Source organism: Sus scrofa, chromosome 7 (assembly GCF_054392235.1).
Source record: "Sus scrofa isolate SSC_HxYL_T2T_F1_AM1 chromosome 7, Sscrofa_HxYL_maternal_Yorkshire_Landrace_v2.0, whole genome shotgun sequence".
Classification (NCBI taxonomy): Eukaryota; Metazoa; Chordata; class Mammalia; order Artiodactyla; family Suidae; genus Sus; species Sus scrofa.
Genome location: NC_139389.1, coordinates 68,521,101 through 68,544,091, shown reverse-complemented (window position 1 = coordinate 68,544,091; position 22,991 = coordinate 68,521,101). Strand labels below are relative to the sequence as shown.

Genomic DNA, 22,991 nt, shown 5'->3' with positions numbered 1-22,991 from the left:
GAAATGAACCCAGCAAGTATCCATAAGGACCCAGGTACAATCCCTGGCCTTGCTCAGCTCAGTGGGTCAAGGATCCGAGTTGCCATGAGCTGTGGTGTAGGTCACAGACACAGCTCAGATCTGGTGTTGCTGTGGTATAGGCCAGCAGCTATAGCTCCGATTACACCCCAACCCTGGGAACTTCCATATGCTGCAGGTGTGGCTCTGAAAAGCAAAATAAAATAAAAAAATTGGAAATGCACACATGACTTGAGCAATTCTATTTTTAGGCTAACACTCTAGAGAATAAATTTTACATGGTCACATAGAAATACATAAAAGAATAAAGCAGGATTTTTTTTTGGTAATCATGATAAATTTGGAAACGTTTTATGTTGTAGTGTAGATTTACTCCCAAAGTAGAGACCAAGACAAGTCTTGCATGCAAGTTGTTTATTTGGGGATGTGATTCCTGGAAATAGAGGTGGGGGAACTAGGAAGAATAAAAGAGGGAAGGAGGAAAAGCCAGTTCAAGACTACGTTACGTATCAACTGGTCTCCAGTGGGGCTCCATCCCTCTAGGGATTTCTTTGGGGACCATGAAATTGTTTGCCCCAGGGAGGATAGAAAATGAGCACATTTATCCATGGGCTTCCAGCTTCATTTGGTCAAGGATTGACCCATGGGGGTTAGCTCTCTTACTTTTCCAAGTTATACACATGAATGGCTGAGGAGGATCCCAGGGGAACTCTAGATTGTTAGCTTCTTTCATATGCTCTATCTCTTTGCATTTTTGTATTATCTTTTTCAAATTTTTTGTCTTTTTAGGGCCGCCCCTGTAGCATATGGAAGTTCCTAAGCTAGGGGTCCAATCAGAGCTGTAGCTACTGGACTTCACCATAGCCATGGCAATGCCAGATCCCAGCCACATCTGTGACCTACACCACAGCTCACAGCAATGCCAGATTCTTAACCAACTGAGAGAGGCCAAGGATCAAACCTGCGTGCTCATGGATGCTAGTCAGATTTCTTTCCACTGAGCCACGATGTGAACTCTTTGTCCTACTTTCTGAGAGAGTTCCTCAACTTTATTTTTCAACTCCTCTACTTGATTTTATATTTGATCAATATATTTTTTATGTTCTGAAAGCACTCTCTTTAATTGCTTCTTTTCATAACAACCTGTTCTTTTCTTCCATTTTAAAAATTAAACTATAGTTGATTTACAATGTTGTGTTAATTTCTGCTATACAGCAAAGTGATTCCGTTATATATATATATATATACATTCTTTTTTTTCTTTGGCCATACCCATGGCATGCGGAAGTTCCCAGGCCAAGGGTCGAACCCAAGCCACAGCTGTAATCTGAACCACAGTGGTGACAACACCAAGTTCTTAACCAATAGGCCATCAACGAACTCCTATATATTCTTCTTTATATTCTTTCCATTGTGATTTATCTCAGAATATTGATAGTTCCCTGGCCTATACTATACCTTGTTTATCATAACATAATTTATAGATGCAATAGCTTTTCTTGTCTCTCTGAAGATTTTAACTAGCATTTTCCTTCTCTCCTCTATGTTATCTCTTTTCACTATGGTCATTTATCCTTTCTTGTAGTCTCTTTTATTGCAGGGATTTTTCTCAAATGTCTGATGATATTCTGGATTTTTATTTAAGAGTGAGTCATTAAAAAGCTGATTACAGGAGTTCCCATTGTGGTTCAGTGGTAACAAACTCGGCTAGTACCCATGAGGATGCAGGTTTGATCCCTGGCTCCATTCAGTGGGTTAAGGATCCAGTATTGCCATGAGCTGTGGTATAGGTCACAGACACAGCTCAGGTCTAGCATTTGGCTGTGGCATAGGCCAGGAGCTACCGCTCTAATTCGACCCCGAGCCTGGGAACTTCCATATGCCATGGTGTGGCCCTAAACACACACACACACACACACACACGCTGATGACAGCTATAAAATGGGTTGTGCTTTAGGACTGGTGAACTTTGCTTTAGGCTATCCAATAGGAACTTTGCTCTTACTCTGTGTGGCCCCCAAATGCAAGATAAATGAGGATTATTTAATCTCTCCATGCAGGAATCTTCTGCTTGAGGAGAGACCCTGTGGCTAGGGGTCTTCCATTCAAGTTGTGAGAGTTCTTCCAGTCACAGACATTCCATGAATGCCTCTGTCTTCTGCTGCACATTTTACTCTGCCTTGTGGGGCTACATGCCACCTTTGCCAGGCACATTGGCTTCTTCTAGGCTGGGTCATCTTCCTTGAAGTCTCCAGGCTGCGCTTCCCTTGCCCTCCTCTCTCAGTTACCCTTCCTCATGTCATGTGTTCTCCTCAGAAACTTGTTACAATCTCTGTTGTGATATTTTGCTATATTGACATTTCACTTTATAATCTGTGATTACTTTTCTGTGCATGTACCTGTGTGTTGGTGTTTTTACTTGATAATTGAACATTTTATAGTCTACTATTCTTGTTGTTAATAATCTTATAATTCTAACTTTACATAATATTAATGCTAGCATATAGCTAAACTTAAAAAGTATGATCTGAACATTTATGTTTTTAGTAGGAGTGTAATTTACCTTTTGTGAAGGTGTGTACATTTGAATTTTCAGCACCGGTTTATGCCTTCTTTTTTTTTTTTAATGGAAGTTCCCAGGCTAGGGGTCAAATTGGAGTTACAGCTGCTGCCTACACCACAGCTCACAGCATCACCGGATCCTTAACACACTGAGTAAGGCCAGGGATCAAACCCACGTCCTCATGGATACTAGTCAGGTTCATTACTGTTGAGCCATGATGGGAACCTTTGCTCATTTTGCTCTTTTTTTTATTGATAGATTTTTTTTTATCCATGTTTTAGTCTATTCATTTGGAAGCTATATATTATACTTCTATTTTTAGTAGTTTCTCTAATTTGTTGAATACTCATGGCTAATTTCTCTTTTATAACAAAATTAGTGTTGTTAAATGTTTTAATCCTATCTTTAGACATGGCCATAATTTAACCAGCTCCATCTTGTCCTTCTTTATAGTTTCCATTTTACATTTTTTACATGAAAAGTATTTTTTTTACAGTCAAGAGTTAAATGTCTCTACATTTTAAACAACTTTTTATGTTATCATTAAATACATCCTCTAATATCATTTTACTGAGTGTCTGGAAGTGTAATGTCTCTTAGTTGTTACTACATTGAAAATGTATTTATTGCTTAAATTGAACACTGAATTAGTGAATGCTGAGCAATTGATCCTAAGGAAAATGCAGGGTTAGGTTCCTGAGCGCCTCTGGTCACAATATTTCATCACCTGATCAACATATAACTTTGTTCTATGTGTGTTTCAGTTTAATGCTACCTTATTTCTTATACATTGTTGATACATTAACAGAGAACTCAAAGCCAATAGCAATATAACTTGTGTTTAAAGGAAACTTATCTAACAGGCATATTATCTCCATAAGGCACATCACAGCTTCTTGAGCTTAGAGACACCAGCCAGCACTTCAGCTACATGCTTGGGAGCCATTTTAAATAGTGAATCATCTATAAAAATATAAAAATGTGAAAAGCATGGCACTAGGTAGACTACAAAGAGGCCCCTTGTTTACAGTACTAGAGCTGGAACAAGAAGGCTGAGTGTGGCCTTGTTCTACCTCAACTGGAACCATAACCATCTGATGACCCCAAATTTCCCCCAGTGTGTGTGTTAATGAAAGTCCAAAGGGGTGGCATGTATTGATTTGAGAGGGAGGGAGGGTTACAAATAAATTTTAGTGAGTAGGTAAATTTGCAAATATGGGCTCTGCAAATAAAGAGGACTGATTATATATGCAACCCAATGACTCTTCACAAAGTGAAAGCGTCCATGGCACAAGCCTCCAAGTTAAGACATAAAGCATTTCTAGCCTTCCTTTGGGCCCTCTTCCAAGGGTAACCTCTGTCCTGACTTCTAACATTGAAGACTAGTTTGCGTTTTTTTCACATAATGGAATGTAAGCATGTATTATGTACTCTTGTGTCCAGCTTCTTTTGTTCAATATGATATCATCTGTATTATTATATAGAGTATATAACTCAATCCATGAGTTATATTCATCCATGTTTTTGTAGGTTGTAATGGGTTATTTTTCTTTTTGTCTGTCTAGTTTATATAATTCATTTTGTCAGAAGTGAGTTTGTTTTCCTATTATTGCTTTGGTTGTCTTTCTAGAATTATGTTTCCTTATATGTTTCAGCCTTTTGATTTTTAAGGTTATTTTATTTTACTATTTTATTTTTAGGGCTGCACCTGTGACATAGGAAGTTCCTGGGCTAGGGGTCAAATCGGAGCAATAGCTGCTGGCCAACACAACAGCCACAGCAACGTGGGATCCAAGCCGTGTCTGCAACCTATACCGCAGCTCACGCCAATGCCTGATCCTTAACCCACTGAGTGAGGACAGGGATGGAACCTGCACCCTCATGGATACTAGTTGGGTTTGTAACTCGCTGAGCCACGATGGGAACTCCCTAAAGGTCATTTTAAATGGGAAGTTCTCTGCTTCTTTATTTTTTTCCTTTCTAGCAGTGGAGGTGTGTGCTCTGCCTTTCTCTAACCCCTAGGCCCCAATCCAGAACCAAGTCTTACAAGGGTGTTCCAGCAGCCATCTTCTGCCCCAGCCTTGGGGCTAATGAGTCTCAGAGGCTTCAGGAGATTTGGCTCAGGTCCTGCTTGTGAGGCTGTGTCTGTTCAGCTGCCTCCTTATCTTCCTATCTGGAAAGAGTTACACCAAGCAGCAGAGTGGCAGCCTTGCTAAGCCCCCTTCAAAGGAGGGCACTCAGTTCCACTCCTGGCTTCATGCAGGGAGCCTGCCTCTAGTCTGTGCCTTGTGGGGAGCTGTTTGGTTTCTGTTTACTGTTAGCATGAGTCTCTTGCCACCACCATCTGGGTCCAGGCCTGGAGCCCAGCCTGCCCCTGGCTTCATCCTTGCTCATTGTTGTAGATTTCTGGTCCCATAGATGTTTGCCTTATCTTTGATTCCAGCTATTTCTTTTTGGTCATCTCTTCTTATATTTGACCTGACATTGCTTTGTGTCTGGAGATGGGAGCTGTGGAGGAGTGAACTTTACTATATACTATGGTGCCTAGAAGTCTGTATGGCTTTGTTTTAGGAGGCTAGAAAAGACAATTTTATTCAGAAATAAATAAAGCACAGTTCAAGAGTCCCTGGCCAGGTGGAAACATCCCAGATATCCATCAATCAATGAATGGTAAATAAAATGTGGTATATCCATACAATGGCGTAATTCTCAACCATTAAAAAGACTTGTGGTGCAGTGGCTTAAGGATCTGTCATTGTCACTTGAGTGGCTTGAGTTGCTGCTATGGTTTGGTTTCAATCCCTGGCCCAGGAACTTCTACATACTGTGGGCATGGCCAAAAGGAAAAAGAAAAAAAAAAAAACACATTAAAAAGATGCAGTACTATGCTATTACATGGATAAACTTTGAAAACCCTATGCTAAATAAAAGAAGCCAAACATGAAATGTTGTCTATTGTATGATTCCATTTACATGAAATATCCAGAACAGGCAAATCCAGAGAGACAGAAAGCAGACTGATGGTTTCCAGGACCTGGAGGAGGAGAAACTAGAGCGTGACTGCTAATGAGTATGGGGTTTCCTTTTAGGAGAATGAAAATGTTCCAAAACTTGGTAGCGGTAAAGGTTTCACAACAGTGTAAATGTACGAATGCCACAGAATTGTATGCTTTAAAATGGTTACAGTCATGAATTTCATGTTATGTGAAGTTTACCGCAAGGCAAAAAAGAGTCTCTGCCCTTCTGCACACCGTCCCTACTGCTCCTGTTTGAATTATCACTCCTTCTTTGCACCAACACAATACCTAGTCTGTACCTTTAGTGACCATCTTCCGCTGCACATTGTTTTTCTTTGTGTCAGTCCCTTTATTAGACTATATGCATTTTCGAGAGAAGAGCTGCATCCTTTTCAGATCTGTTTCTCTGTTACCTTGCTTAGTGTCTGGCACAGAGTAAGCCCAACACATGTTTGCTGAATAAGTGAATGTACAAATAAGTTGAACCCACATGACCGCTAAAAAAAATTCTCTCTTCCTTTGGGTCTCTCAATTTATTGTTAGAATGATCCCCTGGGGAAAGGATTTTCATTTAGAAACATTGTGATGCACGCAGGGCTTGAGACTTTGGTGTGAGAAAACAGCAAGCAGCCCTGACCCTTCCTTGGGGCCCCTCTAACATTTTGACCTCCCAGCTTCCTCTAGTCCTAACCTACATCTGCTGGAGGTACAGTCGCAATGGCTGCAGCTTCAATTATTCAAAATAGCCTCAACAACTAAGCTCAAAAATGCTTCTGCTGAGTCACCCTCCAGCACACAGTGTTTTCTATACGATGCTCTCGTCTGTCCTCTGAGGCGTAAATTGCAAATATCATAACCTCACTCTACAGAGGTGGGTTAAATGACTTTTCCTGGGTCAGGCAACAAATGATGGAGTAAGTGATGCATCAAATTGGAAGAGACTTCAAGGGGGTCTTCCTGCCTATGCTCCTATATTTACCTACTTATTTGTAGGTTTCAGGGTTACAAATTTCCTGAATATATAGCTTTGAGATTAAGATTGTGAGATATGAAAATGTCTTCCTTAGCTTTAGTTCCAATTCTTTATGATACGGCTGAAGATGTTTCTTCTTGTTCCAATTTGTGTGGAGATAAAGATGGAAAAGAGTTATTAACCATCTTCCCATGTCAGCCCTTTATACCCTCAAGATGATTGATTTTTTTTTTTTTTTTTTTTTTTTTTTTTGCTTTTTAGTGCTGCACCCGCGGCATATGGAGGCTAGGGGTTCAATCAGAGCTACAGCTGCCAGCCACAGCAACACCGGATTCTTAACCCACTGAGTGAGGCCAGGGATCGAACCCGAAACCTCATAGTTCCCAGTTGGATTTGTTTCCACTGCACCACGATGGGAACTCCTCAAGATGATTTTTAAATTATCCCTTTCACTCTTCCATATTAAAATTTGCCATCTCATTGAGGACCTACCATGTGCCAGGAACTCTGGATTCCAGGGTAAGTAAAATATAATCTCTCCCTTCAAAGTGGAAGTTTATGGTCTTTCTTTAGGATTTGCTTGATGTTCCTATTTCTGACTCAAATCCAGCTTTGCAAAATCTGCCCCCAAATTTACCAGCAGGGAAACATTTTTACTAGCTTATTATTATTCTCTGTGCTTTTAATAAATGGAAAAAAAAATCCATGTTAATCTCTCTTCGTGTTGTGCCAGGGATCAGCAGCCTGTGGACCATTTGGGACTGTCTGTGCCCAGTCACATTGAAATCCCTTCAATTACCTGAAATGAGAAAAATGGAGTAGAAAATCGAATCGAACATAATTTCTTTTTTTTTTTTTGTCTTTTTGTCTTTTTGCCATTTCTAGGGCCGCTCCGGCAGCATATGGAGGTTCCCAGGCTAAGGGTTCAATTGGAGCTATAGCCACTGGCCTACACCGCAGCCACAGTAACGCCAGATCCAGGCCACGTCTGCAACCTACACCACAGCTCACCGCAATGCCAGATCCTTAACCCCCTAAGCAGGGCCAGGGATCGAACCCGCAACCTCATGGTTCCTAGTCGGATTTGTTAACCAATGAGCCACGACAGGACTCCTAACATAATTTCTTTCTAGCAGTGAGTGTGGAGTCTTGTAGAAACATCCCCTTCTCACACAGCATCCTTAGGTCTGACATCATGGAGACACCTCACCTGGCTTAACTGATGCAAACAAGGATTTTCTGGGAAACCCCACAGCCACCAGCAGTGCCCTGCAGTTTCCAGTTGCTGTGTGGTCCCAGAGCTGCTGAGGGACATGGCAGGCAGAGTAAGGGTGCATATCTCTCTAGCATCCAGGAAACCCAAGGATACTGAAGCCATCATTTCCTTCGCTGACTCAACATCCTAGGGAGAGGGGACTTATGGGGCCCTGACCTGCTTTGAAAGAGAAGTGCTAGGATTCCAAAACCAGCCTTGCAGCCTGCTCCACCAGTGATGCTGACCACTCATGCAGCAAGCATCTCTCTCTTATGTGTGCCATCTCCACAATAGAGTTAAAAGGATTTGGGATCAAAAAATGCTCAGTGAAATAAACGACCATTTTTATACTTTAGGGGCTAGGTTAAAAAAAAAACAAAACTGGTAAGAGTCACCTTACAGGGGGTTTTAGTAGCTCATAGCCACCTGTCATTCATTAGTCCTGATCACAAATGCTATTGTTCTATCATTGCTGGTCAGCAAGGCATTGGAGGGTCTGCTTTAGATGTAAGAGTGACTTCATTCTCCTCTTAATACCTTTTGTACCATCTTCTTGCATGTGACTGTAGTATAGCTAAGTATATGAAAGCAGGGAACGATTTGCCTTGTTTGTCATTGTCTTCCCCCAGAAGCAAACCCTGAGACAAAATTTTAAGTGCAAGTAATTTATTTGAGAGGTGATCCGCAGGAAGCATTGGTGTGTGTGTGGGGGGGGGGGGGCGGGTAGAGAAGTTAGCCAAAAGGAATCATTAACAAGTTAGTTACAGTATGAGGACTAGAGCCTGATCCTATGGGTGAACTCTAGGGAAACACAAATCTCAGAGATGTCCTACTTGAGGACTGAGGAAATTGGAGTATTTATATGCCAGATGCCATCAGTAATGGATCGAGGGCTGTGCCTGTGTAATATTAATTGCATATCCATATGGAAAAAATGAACCTTAATTTTTACTTCACTTCATACAATTTAATGCAAGGAGGATCATACAACTAGATGTAAAAGATAGCACTATAAAATTTCTAGAAGAAAGCATAGGAGCATATGTGTACAACCTTAGAGTAGGCAATGATTTCTTAGGCAGGACACAAAAAACACTAAAAAACCCTTGAAAATTTAATAAATTGGACTTCATTCAGAATTAAATACTTCTGCTCTTTGGAAAATATGGTTAAGAAAATGAAAAGGCAAGTCGTAGAATGGGAAGAATATTTTCAACCCATATATCTGACAAAAACATGTGTCTAGAAAAGGTAAAGAACTCCTGCAAATCAGGAATGGCAAAATATTTGAAAGTACATTTCATGAAATAAAATACATGAAGGGCCAATAAGCCATTTGAAAAGAGGCACATTACTCATGATCAGAGAAATGCAAATTAAAACCACCATGATATACAACTATATATCCACTAGGGTCGCTAAAACCAAAAGAACTTGACAGTGCAAATGCCAGCAAAGACAGCTGGAACACTTCTGGTTTGATGGTCGGAGTACAGATGGTACAACCACTACAGAGAATGCTCTGGCAGTTTTCACAAGGTTAAACGTGTCTCTCTCTAGAAACCAGCAATTCCACTCCTCGGTATTTACTGAAGAGCAATTACAGCACATTGCTACCAAAAAAAAAAAAAAAAATGACAGGTACGAAAATGTTCACAATAGCTTAAAAAAAAGAGACAGGTACGCAAACAACTTACATGCCCATCAACAAGTGAGGTACAAATTGTGATATGATCATACAGTAGAGGGCTATTCATCACTAAAAAGGAACAAATGACTGATACATACATCAACACGGATGAAGACAAAATTACACTGAACAAAAAAAGCAGATGTAAAAGAGAATATTCTGTATGGTTTCACATATATTAAGTCTAGAAACAGGAAAGCTAAGCTACAGTGATCAAAATCAGACCAGTGGTTGCCCTTGGGAGCTGGAGATTGCCTGGAAGGAAGCACTTCTAAGGGAACATGGGGCTTTTGGAAATGTTTTGTATCCTCTTTTGGATGGTGGTTTCATGAATGCATATAGGTGACAAAACTTGCCTAATTGAACATATAAGATCTGTGCCTTCTATTGTACAAAATTATACATTAATAAACATTATAGATTCTTCTTTTAAAAAGAAAACATGATGGCCATTAAAAACGTGGGGTGGTGTTCCCATTGCGGCTCAGCGGAAACTAATTTGACTAGTATCTATGAAGACACAGGCTTGAACCCTGGCCTTGCTCAGTGGGTTAAGGATCCGGCTTTGCTGTGAGCTGTGGTATAGGTTGCAGACACGGCTTAGATTTGGCATGGCTGTGGCGCAGGCCAGCAGCTACAGCTCCGATTTGACCCCTAGCCTGGGAACCTCCATATGCTGCAGGTGTGCCCTTAAAAGAGAGAGAGAGAGACCAAGAAAAGTGGGGTTATTTGCTCAGTGCTTTGTCTAGCCCACCTCTAGCCACTAGATCACAAGCTTGAGGAGGGAAGAAGCCGTGTCTGTTTTGTTCTCTACTGTATTCCCAGCAGTTAGTACAGTATCTGGGACCTCTTGGATGCTCAAGTCATATTTGTTAATATCACAGGTTTTTAAGAGCCTCTGTGCATTGAGCTGTGGCTTTATATCTCCCTTTGCAGACATGATCTGTTCTTGGCAGACGTTGGTGGCCCCAGAAGCTCGAGCACAGGTGCATTGTCTAGGAAGGGAGCTTGCAGGTGGGAACCCAGCAGGGCACTGGGTGTCCTTGGGCACTGACAGGGTCCCAACTGTGAGCACCATCTGCTCCTGTGAAGGGTGTCTGACAGCATCCGCAGCCCTGGACCTGGAAGGTGAGTGCCTCTGAGACCGAATGTCAGGATCCCATTCCCATCCTCCTGCCTAGAGGGAGCCCATGGAAAGTCACTTCAACCCTGCAAATAGAAAATGCCCACACATGTACCGCATTGTAATTTACCGACTATTTTCCCACATATGATCTTATTGTATCCTCCCTAGGACCCTGTAAGGAAGGTATTTACTAACCCTATTTAACAGAGAGGTTAAGTGACATCCCAAGGTCACACAGCTGGCAAGGGGTGGCACTGGGATTCAAACCAAGTTTCTAACCATTTACTATTATGTTAAATGTAGTACTGCTGTGTCATTTAAGAACCTTCAGAAAACATTTCTGAAATCTGACCCCTTCAAGGACTACTGGACTAATGGAAAGATAACTAACAAATATCCTTTGCCTTGAATGCAATTTATTCTATGTGTCCCTGAAAGATTAGCCTGCCTGGACTACCAATATGCTAGTGTAACTCCCTAATGCCAATTTTCCATGCTCCTCACCACCTACCAAGTAAAATTTATTCTTCTTAGCTGTGTTCAGTGCTCTCCTACCTATCTCACCTTTGTGGCCTCATCTACCTTAAAAATCCTTGCATTCTGTCTGGTTATGTCACTAGCCTGATCTCTGCAACATCTCCGCTTCTCAACTTACCCTCCAATTGTAATAGTTGTTTTTTTCCATCTTCCCTTGGGACACTTTTTCTCACCCTTCAAGTCAGGACTGAAATGCCACTGCCGTTCCTGTTCATAGATTTCACTTCCTCTCAATCCTTAGAGTACATAGTTTGTACCTTTCTCTTGGCATTAATTGTCAGGTATCCTAGCACATCTCTTTGTCTTATTTATTAGAGTCTGAGGTCCTAGAAGGCTAGATACATGCCTTACCCATTTTCATAACCCCTATGGTGACTAACATAGCCACACACTGTGGGTATTTAATGGTGTTTTATTGAGTGAATAAATTACCACCTCTCAAACTATTATCTATGCATTTAATATCATTTGGAAAAATAAGTGGCTTTTAAAAACCATTTGCATTTTAACTTTATGTGTTTGGTTAACATAGAGTCCATCCTCCATACACTGTGCTGCTACTGCTGCTTCTTTTTTTTTTTTTTTTTTTTGTCTTTTTGTCTTTAGAGGGCTGCACCTGCGGCATATGGAGGTTCCCAGGCTAGGGGTTCAACTGGAGCTGCAACCTCCAGCCTAGGCCACAACCACAGCAATGCTGTATCCAAGCTGTGTCTGCGACCTACACCACAGCTCACGGCAACGCCGGATCCTTGACCCGCTGAGTGAGGCCAGGGATCAAACCATATCCTCCTGGATACTAGTCGGGTTCATTAACCACTGAGCCATGACGGGAACTCCTTCCTCCATGCACTTTGCTTCTGATTTTAAGATAGGTCAGGACCTGGGACTCTCAATCTATGTGCTTGCACTTGCACCTGGCCAAACATTTCCTGAAGCAATAACTACACAATGCAGGGCCGTTATGAAAAATAAGATACAAAAAGGCCACAAGCCAACTGCAACTTCTGAGGTAACAGAAGCAAAAATAGAGTTCTATTCATGATTCTTGGGAGTTCCCATTGTGGCTCAGCGGTAATGAACCTGACTAGTATCCATGAGGATGCAGATTTGGGTTTCTGGCCTCACTCAGTGGGTTAAGGATCAGGCGTTGCTGTGAGCTGTGTGTAGGTTGCAGATGCGGTTTGGATCCTGCGTTGCTGTGGCAGTGGCATAGGCTGGCAGCTGCAGCTCTGATTCCACCCCTAGCCTGGACACTTCCATATGCCACAGGTGTGACGGAAAAAAAAATGTTCCTGCACACAGCACCACCAATGTGGTGGGCAGACCACCCAAACTTTGCTTCCTGCACACCCCACCAACATGCTCCTACCCTCACCTCATTTAAGGAACCAGCCCCCCCCCCTCGCCCACACCCATTGAGTAAGGGCACCTGTTTCTTCTTGTCACTCCCTCACACTATAGTATCAGCCCCAATAAAGCCTTGCCTCAATTTCTTGTTTGGCCTCTTGCCAATTCCCATTGATTAGCGAGTCCAAGGAGCTGGGTAGGTAACAATTTGACACAGACTGGATAGATGCCTAAATTCTTTGCAGGTGGGGCTGGACACATGGAGAGACTGCGGAGTCCACAGTTCTTCTCTGGCTCTGTAGCTGGTACAAATCGCCTCTCCCTTCAGGACTTTATTTTGCCTCCATCTATTCAATGGGGGTAATAATCTGTTTTGCTTATTTAGCTCACCACAGGCTGTTGGGAGGACAAATTAACAAATGTAGAAGAGCTTTGCCGGTTATAAATCAACCAGACCTTTCACTGAATTCACCTGCTGTTGGACTGAGACACAACTTTCATTGCAGGAAACATCCCACCAATTTGCCCCACTTTTTTAAAGAGAACGTGGCTATCTGGAGGGAATATGTCAAGGGTGCCACAGGATGATGAGGAAAGAACATTTCCTGAACGGTGGGTGGAACTGAGGCTTCCCACTTTGTGATGAGAAGACTGCCAAGGTGTCCCACAGTGACACCCACAACCAGAGGACCTCTCCGTCCCCTGCACGAGGCTTCTGGGCATGTCCATTGGCTTCCACTGGGGGGAGGGTGGGCCTTGGATCACCTCGCTTCCTGATTGGTCAGCTGCACAGATTGGCAGGCGCCCGCCGGCTGCTTTAGCCTAGAGGCAGAACATGGCGGAGGCAGGAAAGGAGCACGCGGGCCTTGGGCTCCCAGGAGGAGGCGCAGCACAGTGGCCTCTGCAGCGGTATGGCCGCTTCATGCCCTTGGGCACCGGAGAGTCACCTGGGCCTGGCCTGGAATCTGGGACATCCTCTTCCCCCACGTGGAAGGTGAGACTTGAGGGCGGGAAGGGCTCTAAGGCGATCACCTCCACAGGGAGAAAGGGAAGACTTTGGCCTGATCCCCAAGTGCCGCAACAGGAGGAGGGGACATCAGGGGGCTGACAGGGATGGTTAACCGAGACAGCTAGCATTGGAACTATATAACGACAAAACCCAGTACATTCTCAAAATAATTATGCACGGGAGTAGTAAACATTCATATATTAAACAGATATTTACTGAGCATCGATTATTGTGTTAGATTTTATTCAGGGAGCTGGGGAGTGTATCAGTGGACAGAGTATAAATGATCCCTACTCTGGTTTGTTTTTAGACAAGTGGAAGACATAGTATTTATGCAAATACTATATAATTATGTAAACCTATTTCACATGGCATGCATATATATATACAGAGAGTGAGAGATCGATCTTCAAGTAGTTGTTGGTCTACCGACAGTCCAGCAACGCACCAAAGGACTAAATTTGAATCCTAACTTTGCTCTGAATTTCTGTGACCTTGGTTGAGTTACTTAGCCTCTCTCTATCTTATTTACCCTATCTTAAAATATAGATAATAAAAGTACCTACCTAGTAGAATTGTTGTCAGGACTAAATAAGTTAATATATCTTAATCACCTAAAACAGCACCTCCTGCGAAGCTGTATATAAGGGTTTAGTGATTTTTTTTTTTTTTTTTTTGTCGTGGTGGTATATATATATATATATATTTTTTTTTTTTTTTTTTTTTGGTCTTTTTGCTATTTCTTTGGGCCGCTCCCACGGCACATGGAAGTTCCCAGGCTAGGGGTCCAATCGGAGCTGTAGACACCGGCCTATGCCAGAGCCACAGCAACGCGGGATCCGAGCCGAGTCTGCAACCTACACCACAGCTCACGGCAACGCCGGATCGTCAACCCACTGAGCAAGGGCAGGGACCGAATCCGCAACCTCATGGTTCCTAGTCGGATTCATTAACCACTGCGCCACGATGGGAACTCCTCGTGGTGGTATATTTTAATGCCATGGGTTGCCGGTCATTTAATTCCTTCTGGTCTGGTTTGATTATTGAATGTGGACCCTGGGGTTTTGGATTGTTCATGTATGCGATTGTTGGTGAGGTTTGGGCAGCAGTGGGTAGGAGAAGGGTTAAAAAAAAAAAAAGAGAGAACAAATATTCCAGGTAGGGGATACAGCATGTGCAAAGGCCCTGCACCTGGAAAACCTCAGCATGTGTAATGTGCAGACAAAAAGAGTTAGGCTGGTGCTGAGAGAACAAGAGGACTGATAACATGGATGAGGTTGTAGGTGCCTTGTGAACAATATTCTAAAACTACTAGGAAATCTATAAAATTGAGTTGTGATGATCGTTGTACAATTATAAATGCAATAAAATTCACTCAGTTAAATAAAACTACTAGAAAGCTACTGAAGAGTCTTAAGTAGGAGGATTTTCATCTTTGAAAGGTCGCTCTGGTTGAAGTGTGGAGACAAAATTGGAGAAGCTTATGAGTCGAGTCAAGAAGATCTCTGAGAATGCTGTTGCCGTGTGGTAGGCAAGAGATGATGACGACTTAGGGCAGAGGTGGGAGGGGAAGGAGGATGGCAGTGGAGGTGGGGAAATCAGCCATCTGGGCATGGTTTTTTTTGGGTGGGGGGTTGGTTTTTTTTTAATTTTTTTGTCTTTTTTGTTTTTTCGAGGGCTGCACCCACGGCATATGGAGGTTCAATCAGAGCTATAGCCGCTGGCCTACACCACAGCCACAGCAACGCCAGATCCAGGCCACGTCTGCAACCTACACCACAGCTCACCGCAACGCCCCATCCTTAACCCACTGAGCGAGGCCAGGGATCGAACCTGCAACCTCATGGCTCCTAGTCGGATATGTTAACCACTGAGCCACGACGGGAACTCCTGGGTGTGTTAAAGCTATATTTTGGAGGCCAAAATGATAGGATTTGGAGATTAATTGGACATGAGTAGTGAGAGTAAGGGAGTTCTGCGTTTTTGGTAGGAGCAACCGGGAACGGGGAACATCAGAGGAGGAACAGTGAAGGGAATATCCAAGACTTCAGCTTCTGATGTCTTGGGTTTAAATGTGTTTATGCAGCATCCACCTGGGGATGTTGAATGGGTAGTTGAGTATACTAGTCTAGATTCAGAGGACCGATCCAGGCTGGAGATGGAAGTGTGTTGTCAACATGTAGGTATGTCATCAGCACGAAGATAGCTTTTATAATTAGGAGAGATGAGATTCCAGGACCAAGCCCTAAAGTAGGTCAGGTCAGATAGTGGGGACAGAGCCATGAAAGAAGATGGGAGGCACTTGGGAGAAAGCAGGTCCATCACGGTTACAGAAAGTTATTTCAAGAGGGAGAAAAGGAGTTCCCATCGTGGTGCAGCAGAAACGAATCCGACTTGCAACCATGAGGTTGCAGGTTTGATCCCTGGCCTCGATCAGTGGGTTAAGGATCCAGCGTTGCTGTGAGTTGTGATGTAGGTTGCACACGTGGCTCAGATCTGATGTTGCTATGGCTGTGGCTCCACTTCGACCCCTAGCCTGGGAACCTTCATATGCCACAGGTGTGGCCCTAAAAAAGCAAAAAAGAAAAAAAGAGGGAGAGAACCACTGACTTTGTTGAATGATACTGCAGAGTGGAGAACAATAATGATTAAAGGTTGCACGTTGCATTTAACAATGTAAACGTCCTTATGGTCTTTACCAAGAGAAGTTTCAGTGAAGAGGGTGGAAGCCAGGTAGGGCTGAGTTGAAGAGTGACTAGTAGGTGAGGAACTGGGGCCAATGTGCGTGGACAGTTCTGAGAGACTGGGCTATGATGGGGAGAAAAGAAGAGGCATAATGAATTGTTCACCAAATTCTAGAATAGTCAAGCTAAGACCATAAAAAAAGGCATTACATATTTATTTCTACCTTGTGGAACACCGTATCCTGAGAAACTGTATAAGCTGCAAATGCAAAATGGGGTAAATATGGAGTTAAAGAATGGTCCATCTATAAAAGGACCTTGTTTAAAAAAAAAAAAAACTGGGGACGTTTGAGGACATAATTAATTTTTGAAACTGCCCAACAGATTCCTTGATACCTTCTCTTAACACTCTTTAAACCCCTTCTCTGGGAGTTCCCGTTTTGGCCCAGCAGGTTATGAACCTGATTAGTATCCATGAGGATGTGTGTTTGATCCCTGGCCACTCAGTGGGTTAAGGATCGGGTGTTGCTGTGAGCTGTGGTATAGGTCGAAGACGTGATCAGATCCCTCATTGCTGTGGCTGTGGTATAGGCCGGCAGCTGCAGCTTCAATTCAACCCCTATTCTTGGAACTTCCACATGCTGCAGGTTCGGCCCTAAAAAGCAACAAAACAAAACCCCTTTCTCCTAAGGCATTTTCGTTGGGTTCATGGCCTCAGATGCAGCTGGATGATTATGACTCCTATCTTGCAACCCAGAGGCCGGGGCTATTTGACCACTCTAAGGCGTTGTTATTACAATTTTCTTTCCTTTGCAAAGTTCTTCATAACTGCTTATAAGGAATGGCACTTTTCAATAGTTTTCACATGTTTGGCATAAAGCCACAGCTACAGTGACAAGAGATGAGGCTGGCTTTTGCAGTGCTTTTGAAAACTGAACATTTGTACCTTCCTTTGAATCTGTGTGGAACCATCCTACCTGCTGCGATCAGTTTCAGCCTAGGTCTGTCATTTTTTGGTAGGGAAACGAAAGAGAAAACAAGATTTGCTCTATTTTATGTGTTCTGTGACTATTGTGCAATAGTAATAATAAAAGATGAACCATCTAAAGAAGTGCACTAAGTCCCTTGTGAATTTCTTATTTTAAAAATATGTGGTACCTGCAGTAAAAAAAAAATGTGTTAGGTAAAGCATAAAAATATATTATTGTGGAGAATAGAGTCGTTTTGGTCTTTTTTTCTCTAAGAGATTTTCAAGTTCAATCTTGGTTGAATCTATTTTGAGTTTTTTTCATTTTTCCCTGAGATTATGGGGAGAATCTGATTTTCTTATACTGTTCTATATAGTTGTTTAGTTATAGAGAAGACTTTTATCACAGTGACCACATGCTAAGGCAAAAATGTTGACTCAAGCAGAGTTCCCTGGTGGCTCAGTGGGTTAAGGACCTGATGTTATTGCTGTGGCTCTGGTCACTGCTGTGGCACAGGTCGATCCCTGGCCCCGGAACTTCAGTTTGCCATAGGCGCAGCCCCCCCCAAAAATGTTGACTCGAGAAAAACATGGATAATACAACAAGGCCTCTAAGATTTGAAGTCCTAGTAGAGAGATAAGGTTAAGTCTGTGACATCTATATAGGATGTGGAATATATATAGATAGATAGATAATTTGTCTCAGTTGGATTATTCTTATGAAAAGTTACTATCTGGAGGTAAATTAACCACAATTTGGAAAAAAATGAACTTTTTGAAATACTGAAAAAAAGATCACCTGTTTAGAACTATGCTACCTGAACATCCGTGTGCATAGAAGTCACTTGGGGATTTTTTTGAAAAATTCAAATTCTGACTTAGTAGCTCTGGTATAGGCAATAAAATTCTGTAGCTCTAACAAGCTTCCAGATCATGCTGATGCCGTTGTGTCCAGGACCACACTTTGTGAGACAGAAGTTTAGAAGACCTCGAATGAAATGGGCAGCCCTATAGTAAAATTAACAAAATGAATTTGTGGAGTTATGAGGTAAGGCAATCAGATTCATAATGAATATGCAAATGTTTTATTAAGAGGGTTAATATTGAAACCATCTGTCACTTAAGTGGAATGAGCAAATGAAATACATCTTGAACTTGATTTTAATTCCTTTCATCTGTTAGCCCAGCCTTTCTAAAAGGATTATCATAATAACAGATTGGTCCATTTTATGTCTGAATGTAATTTAGTCTCCTAATTTGAGATAATTTTGAAAGGTGATGTTAATTGCAGGTTGCTTTTAAATTAAAGTTTTACCATGTTTTTCAGATTCCAAGGATTTCTCAGACATGCCCTAATTGGTTGAACCTGACAACTTATTTTTTTCCTTTCAAAGGGAAAAAAAATCCTGTAGTTTTTATAGAAGGAACTTAAAAATAATTGCCCTACTTAGAAATTAAATAGAATATGAAGTTTGTACTTGAAATGAACTTTTAAATGCAGATTCAACATAAGCTGTACTTTGAGTCCTTGTAGCAATGTCGTTTTTTTCTTTTTTTGTATTTCTTGTGCCTACGTATTACTTAGCATGTGATAGGTGCTCAGTAAATGTTTGAATGTGTGGTAACTTTTCTGAGCTTTTTTTATGATAATGTGATAATTATGCTGTGGTTGCTACTATTGTTTACTTTGGTGTATTTCTTACAGAAGCCCTATGTAGCAAATATTATTATACTGTTTTTTAGATAAGTGAACTAAAACTCAGGTTCAGTGACTTGCTCAGGAACACAGAGGTAAGAGACCCTTGTTTTCATGCCTCTAAAGCTTGTTCCTTTAACCACTATGCTATTTGTCTTATAAGTATTAATATTTCCTATGGGAAATAGCAGTTCAGTTATGTAGGTGAGGAATTTTGAGATTAACACACAGGGTAAAAATGATTAAAATGACTGTAGATTTTTTTAAAGAAAAATTTGTGATTCAGTAAAACCCCAAGAAAATTATTTTTGGAAACTGTGAAGTAGTAGTTCTTTGTATACCTGGTAATTTTTGATTGGATGCCTGATGTTTCGGGTTGTACCCTGTTGGATGCAGGGTATTTTTGGATTCCTATAAATATTCTTGAGTTTTTTGCTGGGATAAGTTGTTTGGAAAGAGTTTGATCCTTTCAAGTCTTGCTTTTGAGCTTTGTCAGGTGGGACCAGAGCAGCATTTGATCTAGGGGTCATTTTTTCCCCACTCCTGAGGCAAAACTCCTCAACATACATACTCTGTTCAACCCTCTGCAAATTATGAGGGTTCTTTCTCTGGCTGATAAGAACAGGCCCTATTCCCTACCCTGGGTAAGTGCTCAGGATTTCTTCCTCAAGTCCTGTCAGGTGGTTCTTTGCTTAGCTTCTAGTTATTTGCTCACACATGTGAGCTGACGATTTGAGGCGGGGTCTCTGCAGGTGTCGGGGGTTCTCTCTCGAAGCAGCGCTCTCCTGGTATTCTGGCCTGCAAATGCTAGCCACGGACCTCCGTGGGCATGCGGCTCTCTCCCCTCTACTCAAGGATACCTCACACGGTTCTGCTCGGGTTCCTTCTCCTTGCAATTTGGCCTGCAAACTTTCTCCAAGAAGTAATCAGAGCCTACGGTAAGGCTCACCTCCTTTGTTTCCTTTATTTCTTAGGAATCATGTCCTTTATTACTTGATATCCAGTGTCTGAAACCTGTTGTTTCCTCTAATTTGTCTAGTTTTTAGTTGTTTCAGGCAGGAGGGAAAATTTGGTCCCTGTTACATTATGTTAGTCAGAAGTGGAAGTCCATAGTGGGTCATTTGATTAAGTCCCATTTTGTCATTTTCCACTTCCTTTCATCAATTCAACCAAATACTGTTAAGGTATCTACTGCATACATGACATTCAGTTAGGCACTGGAGAGGCTAGGGAACTGCCCTTGTGTTTCATCACAATCTTAAAATATTGGGGCATTCAAGCACAGGATTATAAGAGTAGGTAGGGCCTGATGCTAGAGTGGTGTTTCTCAAGATGTAGTGGGCAGGTACTTTGGGCACTCCCTCGGGCTGCTTGCTGGACACAGATTCATGGTTCTTGTGCCAGACTTAATGAATCAGACTCTCTGAGGGTGACTCTCTAGATGATTCTTACGTACTGCAATCTGTCTTCATGCCCCAATTCCAAAGGAAAGGTGGGGAAGAGGGAACAATCGACAAAGTAACACTGATACTATATAGCGAGGTACAATTTATTAGCTATTTGCATAAACCTCTCCCCATTAATTCTCACATGTAAGATCTCTCTTTAGATCTTATTACCATTTTGTACACAAGATGCTGGGGCCTGGCTAGATTAACTAGCCAAAGGTTTACATAAGACGTGGAGGAACTGATTCTAACACCTCAGTCTTCCTCAAGCCAGTCCCCATTCTGCTGTACACTGCTGCTTCCTACAGTGTTACCTTCACGTATGAAGATGCAGGGCTATCATCAAGAGTTGCTATTCTTAAAAAGGCAGCTTGCTTTTTAAAGAGTTAACAGGTTATATTGTTTTATTAGATTGGCTTTGAATAATAAAAAATGCAAAATAACTGTGGATTAAATAAGACGAAAGTTTGTATTATTCATCACATAACAGTACAGGGCGAGTATGACACACTGAAGCATCAGGAAATGAGGATCTTTGTATTTTGTTCCTCTGCCATGCATGGTGATGGTCTCACCGTCCAAGATGGAACTAATATTCTGAAGGGCCCGTGGGGGAAGGGATGAAGGAGTGGGCAAAGGATATACACCTGCTGTCCTTTAAGGAAGTTTCCAGTAAGTTGCCATATGACACTTCCACCTGCAGCCAGAACTTAGACCTGTGGTCATCCTAACCGCATGGACAAGTGGCTTATCTAGTCTGAATGTCACAAACTCATGTGTCCAGCTAGAAATCAGGGGTATTACCATGTAAGAAGGAAAACGGTTATTGGAGAATAAGTAGGAAATGAAAGCTTATTCCTGTGGGCCCTGGTTGGAACTCAAAGGGCGTGTCTAGTAAAAATAGCAACAAAGAAAAACATTTAGTACCTAATTACTGTATGTCATTATCTAGGATGGTGCTTGGCAGATTCTCCCCTGACCAAGTATTTATCGAATGAATGAATCACAGCCAGGTATTCGGCCAGGCATCTCTTCTTGCATTGTATCATTTAATCTTTCTGACAATCCTGTAAGGTAGTTACTACTATTTTTCTTTTATAGATGAGGAAATTAAGTATACTTCTAAGTGGCAAAACTAGGATTTGATCCTAAGTCAGGTTCACAATCATAATAATGTCTTTTTTAAAGTAGTAGTCATTAGTGTTGTTCACCAGTTATACTAAGGTTGCATATCCCTGACCTCTTGAAGTTGTGTGTCATGTTTTGATTTTGGCCAGTGAACTGTGAGCAGAAGTGATCTATGTCATGGGCAGGGCAGTTTGTAGTTCATTACCTTCTTTCCCTTTGCTGCAGTGTTGCACGTATAGGCTACCCTGTCAGGGTAGGTCCTGCAGTAAGAATGATAAGGCTGTAGGAGGTAGAGTGTGAAGACAGGTGGAAGAAGGATACATAGATAGTGTGAGTGAGAAATAAAACCTTTGCTTTGTGGCATCGTTACTTTCTATAGCACACTCTAGCCTACATCTGACTGATACAGAAATAATTTTAACAATTGTGGTTATGGTTAATTGAATTATATATCACATTCAGTGTTCATTGCAAATTGCTTAAGCTTTTGAGGAAGAACCTTCTGATGTTCTAATGTTTTTTTCTTATCACAAAATCATCACTTGTTCCAAAGCACCAGAGTATAAATACGTATTTCCAACTGTGTTCTCTTTCAGTAAACAAAAGCTTAATTTTATCGTGTAACACACATACTTTTCATAGAGGCTACGGGTTGTTTGCATAACATGATTTAAGGTAGAATTTATCTAGACAGATACAGTGAAGATTTTTTTTCTTTTAGTTTAGCGGTCGAAGGAGTCTAAGAAGTTATAATTTTAAATGAAGCCTGAGGAAATTAAAATGCATTCATGTTTACGATTTGTTTTCTGCCTACTATATGCCACTATTCAGGGCTGTGTTTAGAGATGACTAAAAAAGCATCACCACTGGAAGATCTAGCTAGTTAAGCTCAAGTACCTGCTAATTTGGAGTATTGGGTGCTTTTTAACCTAAAAAATGACAATATGGCATCGAAGAAATAGAGTGTTTCTTGAACTCAGATTTAGAAATACAGTTTGGATATTTAGACTGTTAGAGCTTAAATGAACATTGTTTGTGAATAAATCAAGGATATTGCCTATGAAAATAGCAAAGGCAAGTGTGAGAGTTGCAGAGAACTAGGATAGGTGTGCCAATGGGAGGCACCACTTTGTGGTATACTTGGTGATTTTTACAGTATTTATTAGTTTGGGAAATTTTCAAGGATTTTTATTTTTTATTTATTTTTTGCTTTTTAGGGCCACACCCATGGCATATGGAAGTTCCCAGGCTAGGGGTTGAATCAGAGTTACAGCTGCCAACCTACACCACAGCCACAGCAATGCGGGATCTGAGCCATGTCTGTGACCTGCACCACAGCTCACGGCAATGTCAAATCCTTAACCCACTGAGCAAGGTCAGGGATTGAACCATCAATCTCATGGTTACCAGTCAGATTCTTTTCCGCTGCGCCACAATGGGAACTCCTCAAGGATTTTTAGATGTATTGGAGAAATGTCCTAGGACTGTGTTTTATAGATAGAAGAGTAACCAGAGGGGCCTTAATTGGTAATT

General features: G+C 41.7%; 1 protein-coding gene across 7 annotated transcripts in view; it reads left to right on the top strand.

Annotated features, from left to right (window-relative positions):
- REC114 (REC114 meiotic recombination protein) overlaps positions 1–22,991 on the top strand; it is a 171,019-nt gene that overhangs the window by 54,708 nt on the left and 93,320 nt on the right. For 3 of the 7 annotated variants that reach the window (XM_005656288.4, XM_001928745.6, XM_005656287.4), the window contains exon 1: positions 13,351–13,520. The exons of 1 other annotated variant lie outside the window; for it this stretch is intronic. In XM_005656288.4, the coding sequence (XP_005656345.1) occupies positions 13,362–13,520 (159 nt within the window). In that variant the 5' untranslated portion in view covers positions 13,351–13,361. Of the gene's footprint in view, positions 1–10,452; positions 10,645–13,350; positions 13,521–19,696; positions 19,821–22,991 lie in introns of those variants that run through there. 3 more of the 7 variants (XM_084968862.1, XM_084968856.1, XM_084968861.1) reach the window with 3 other exon arrangements.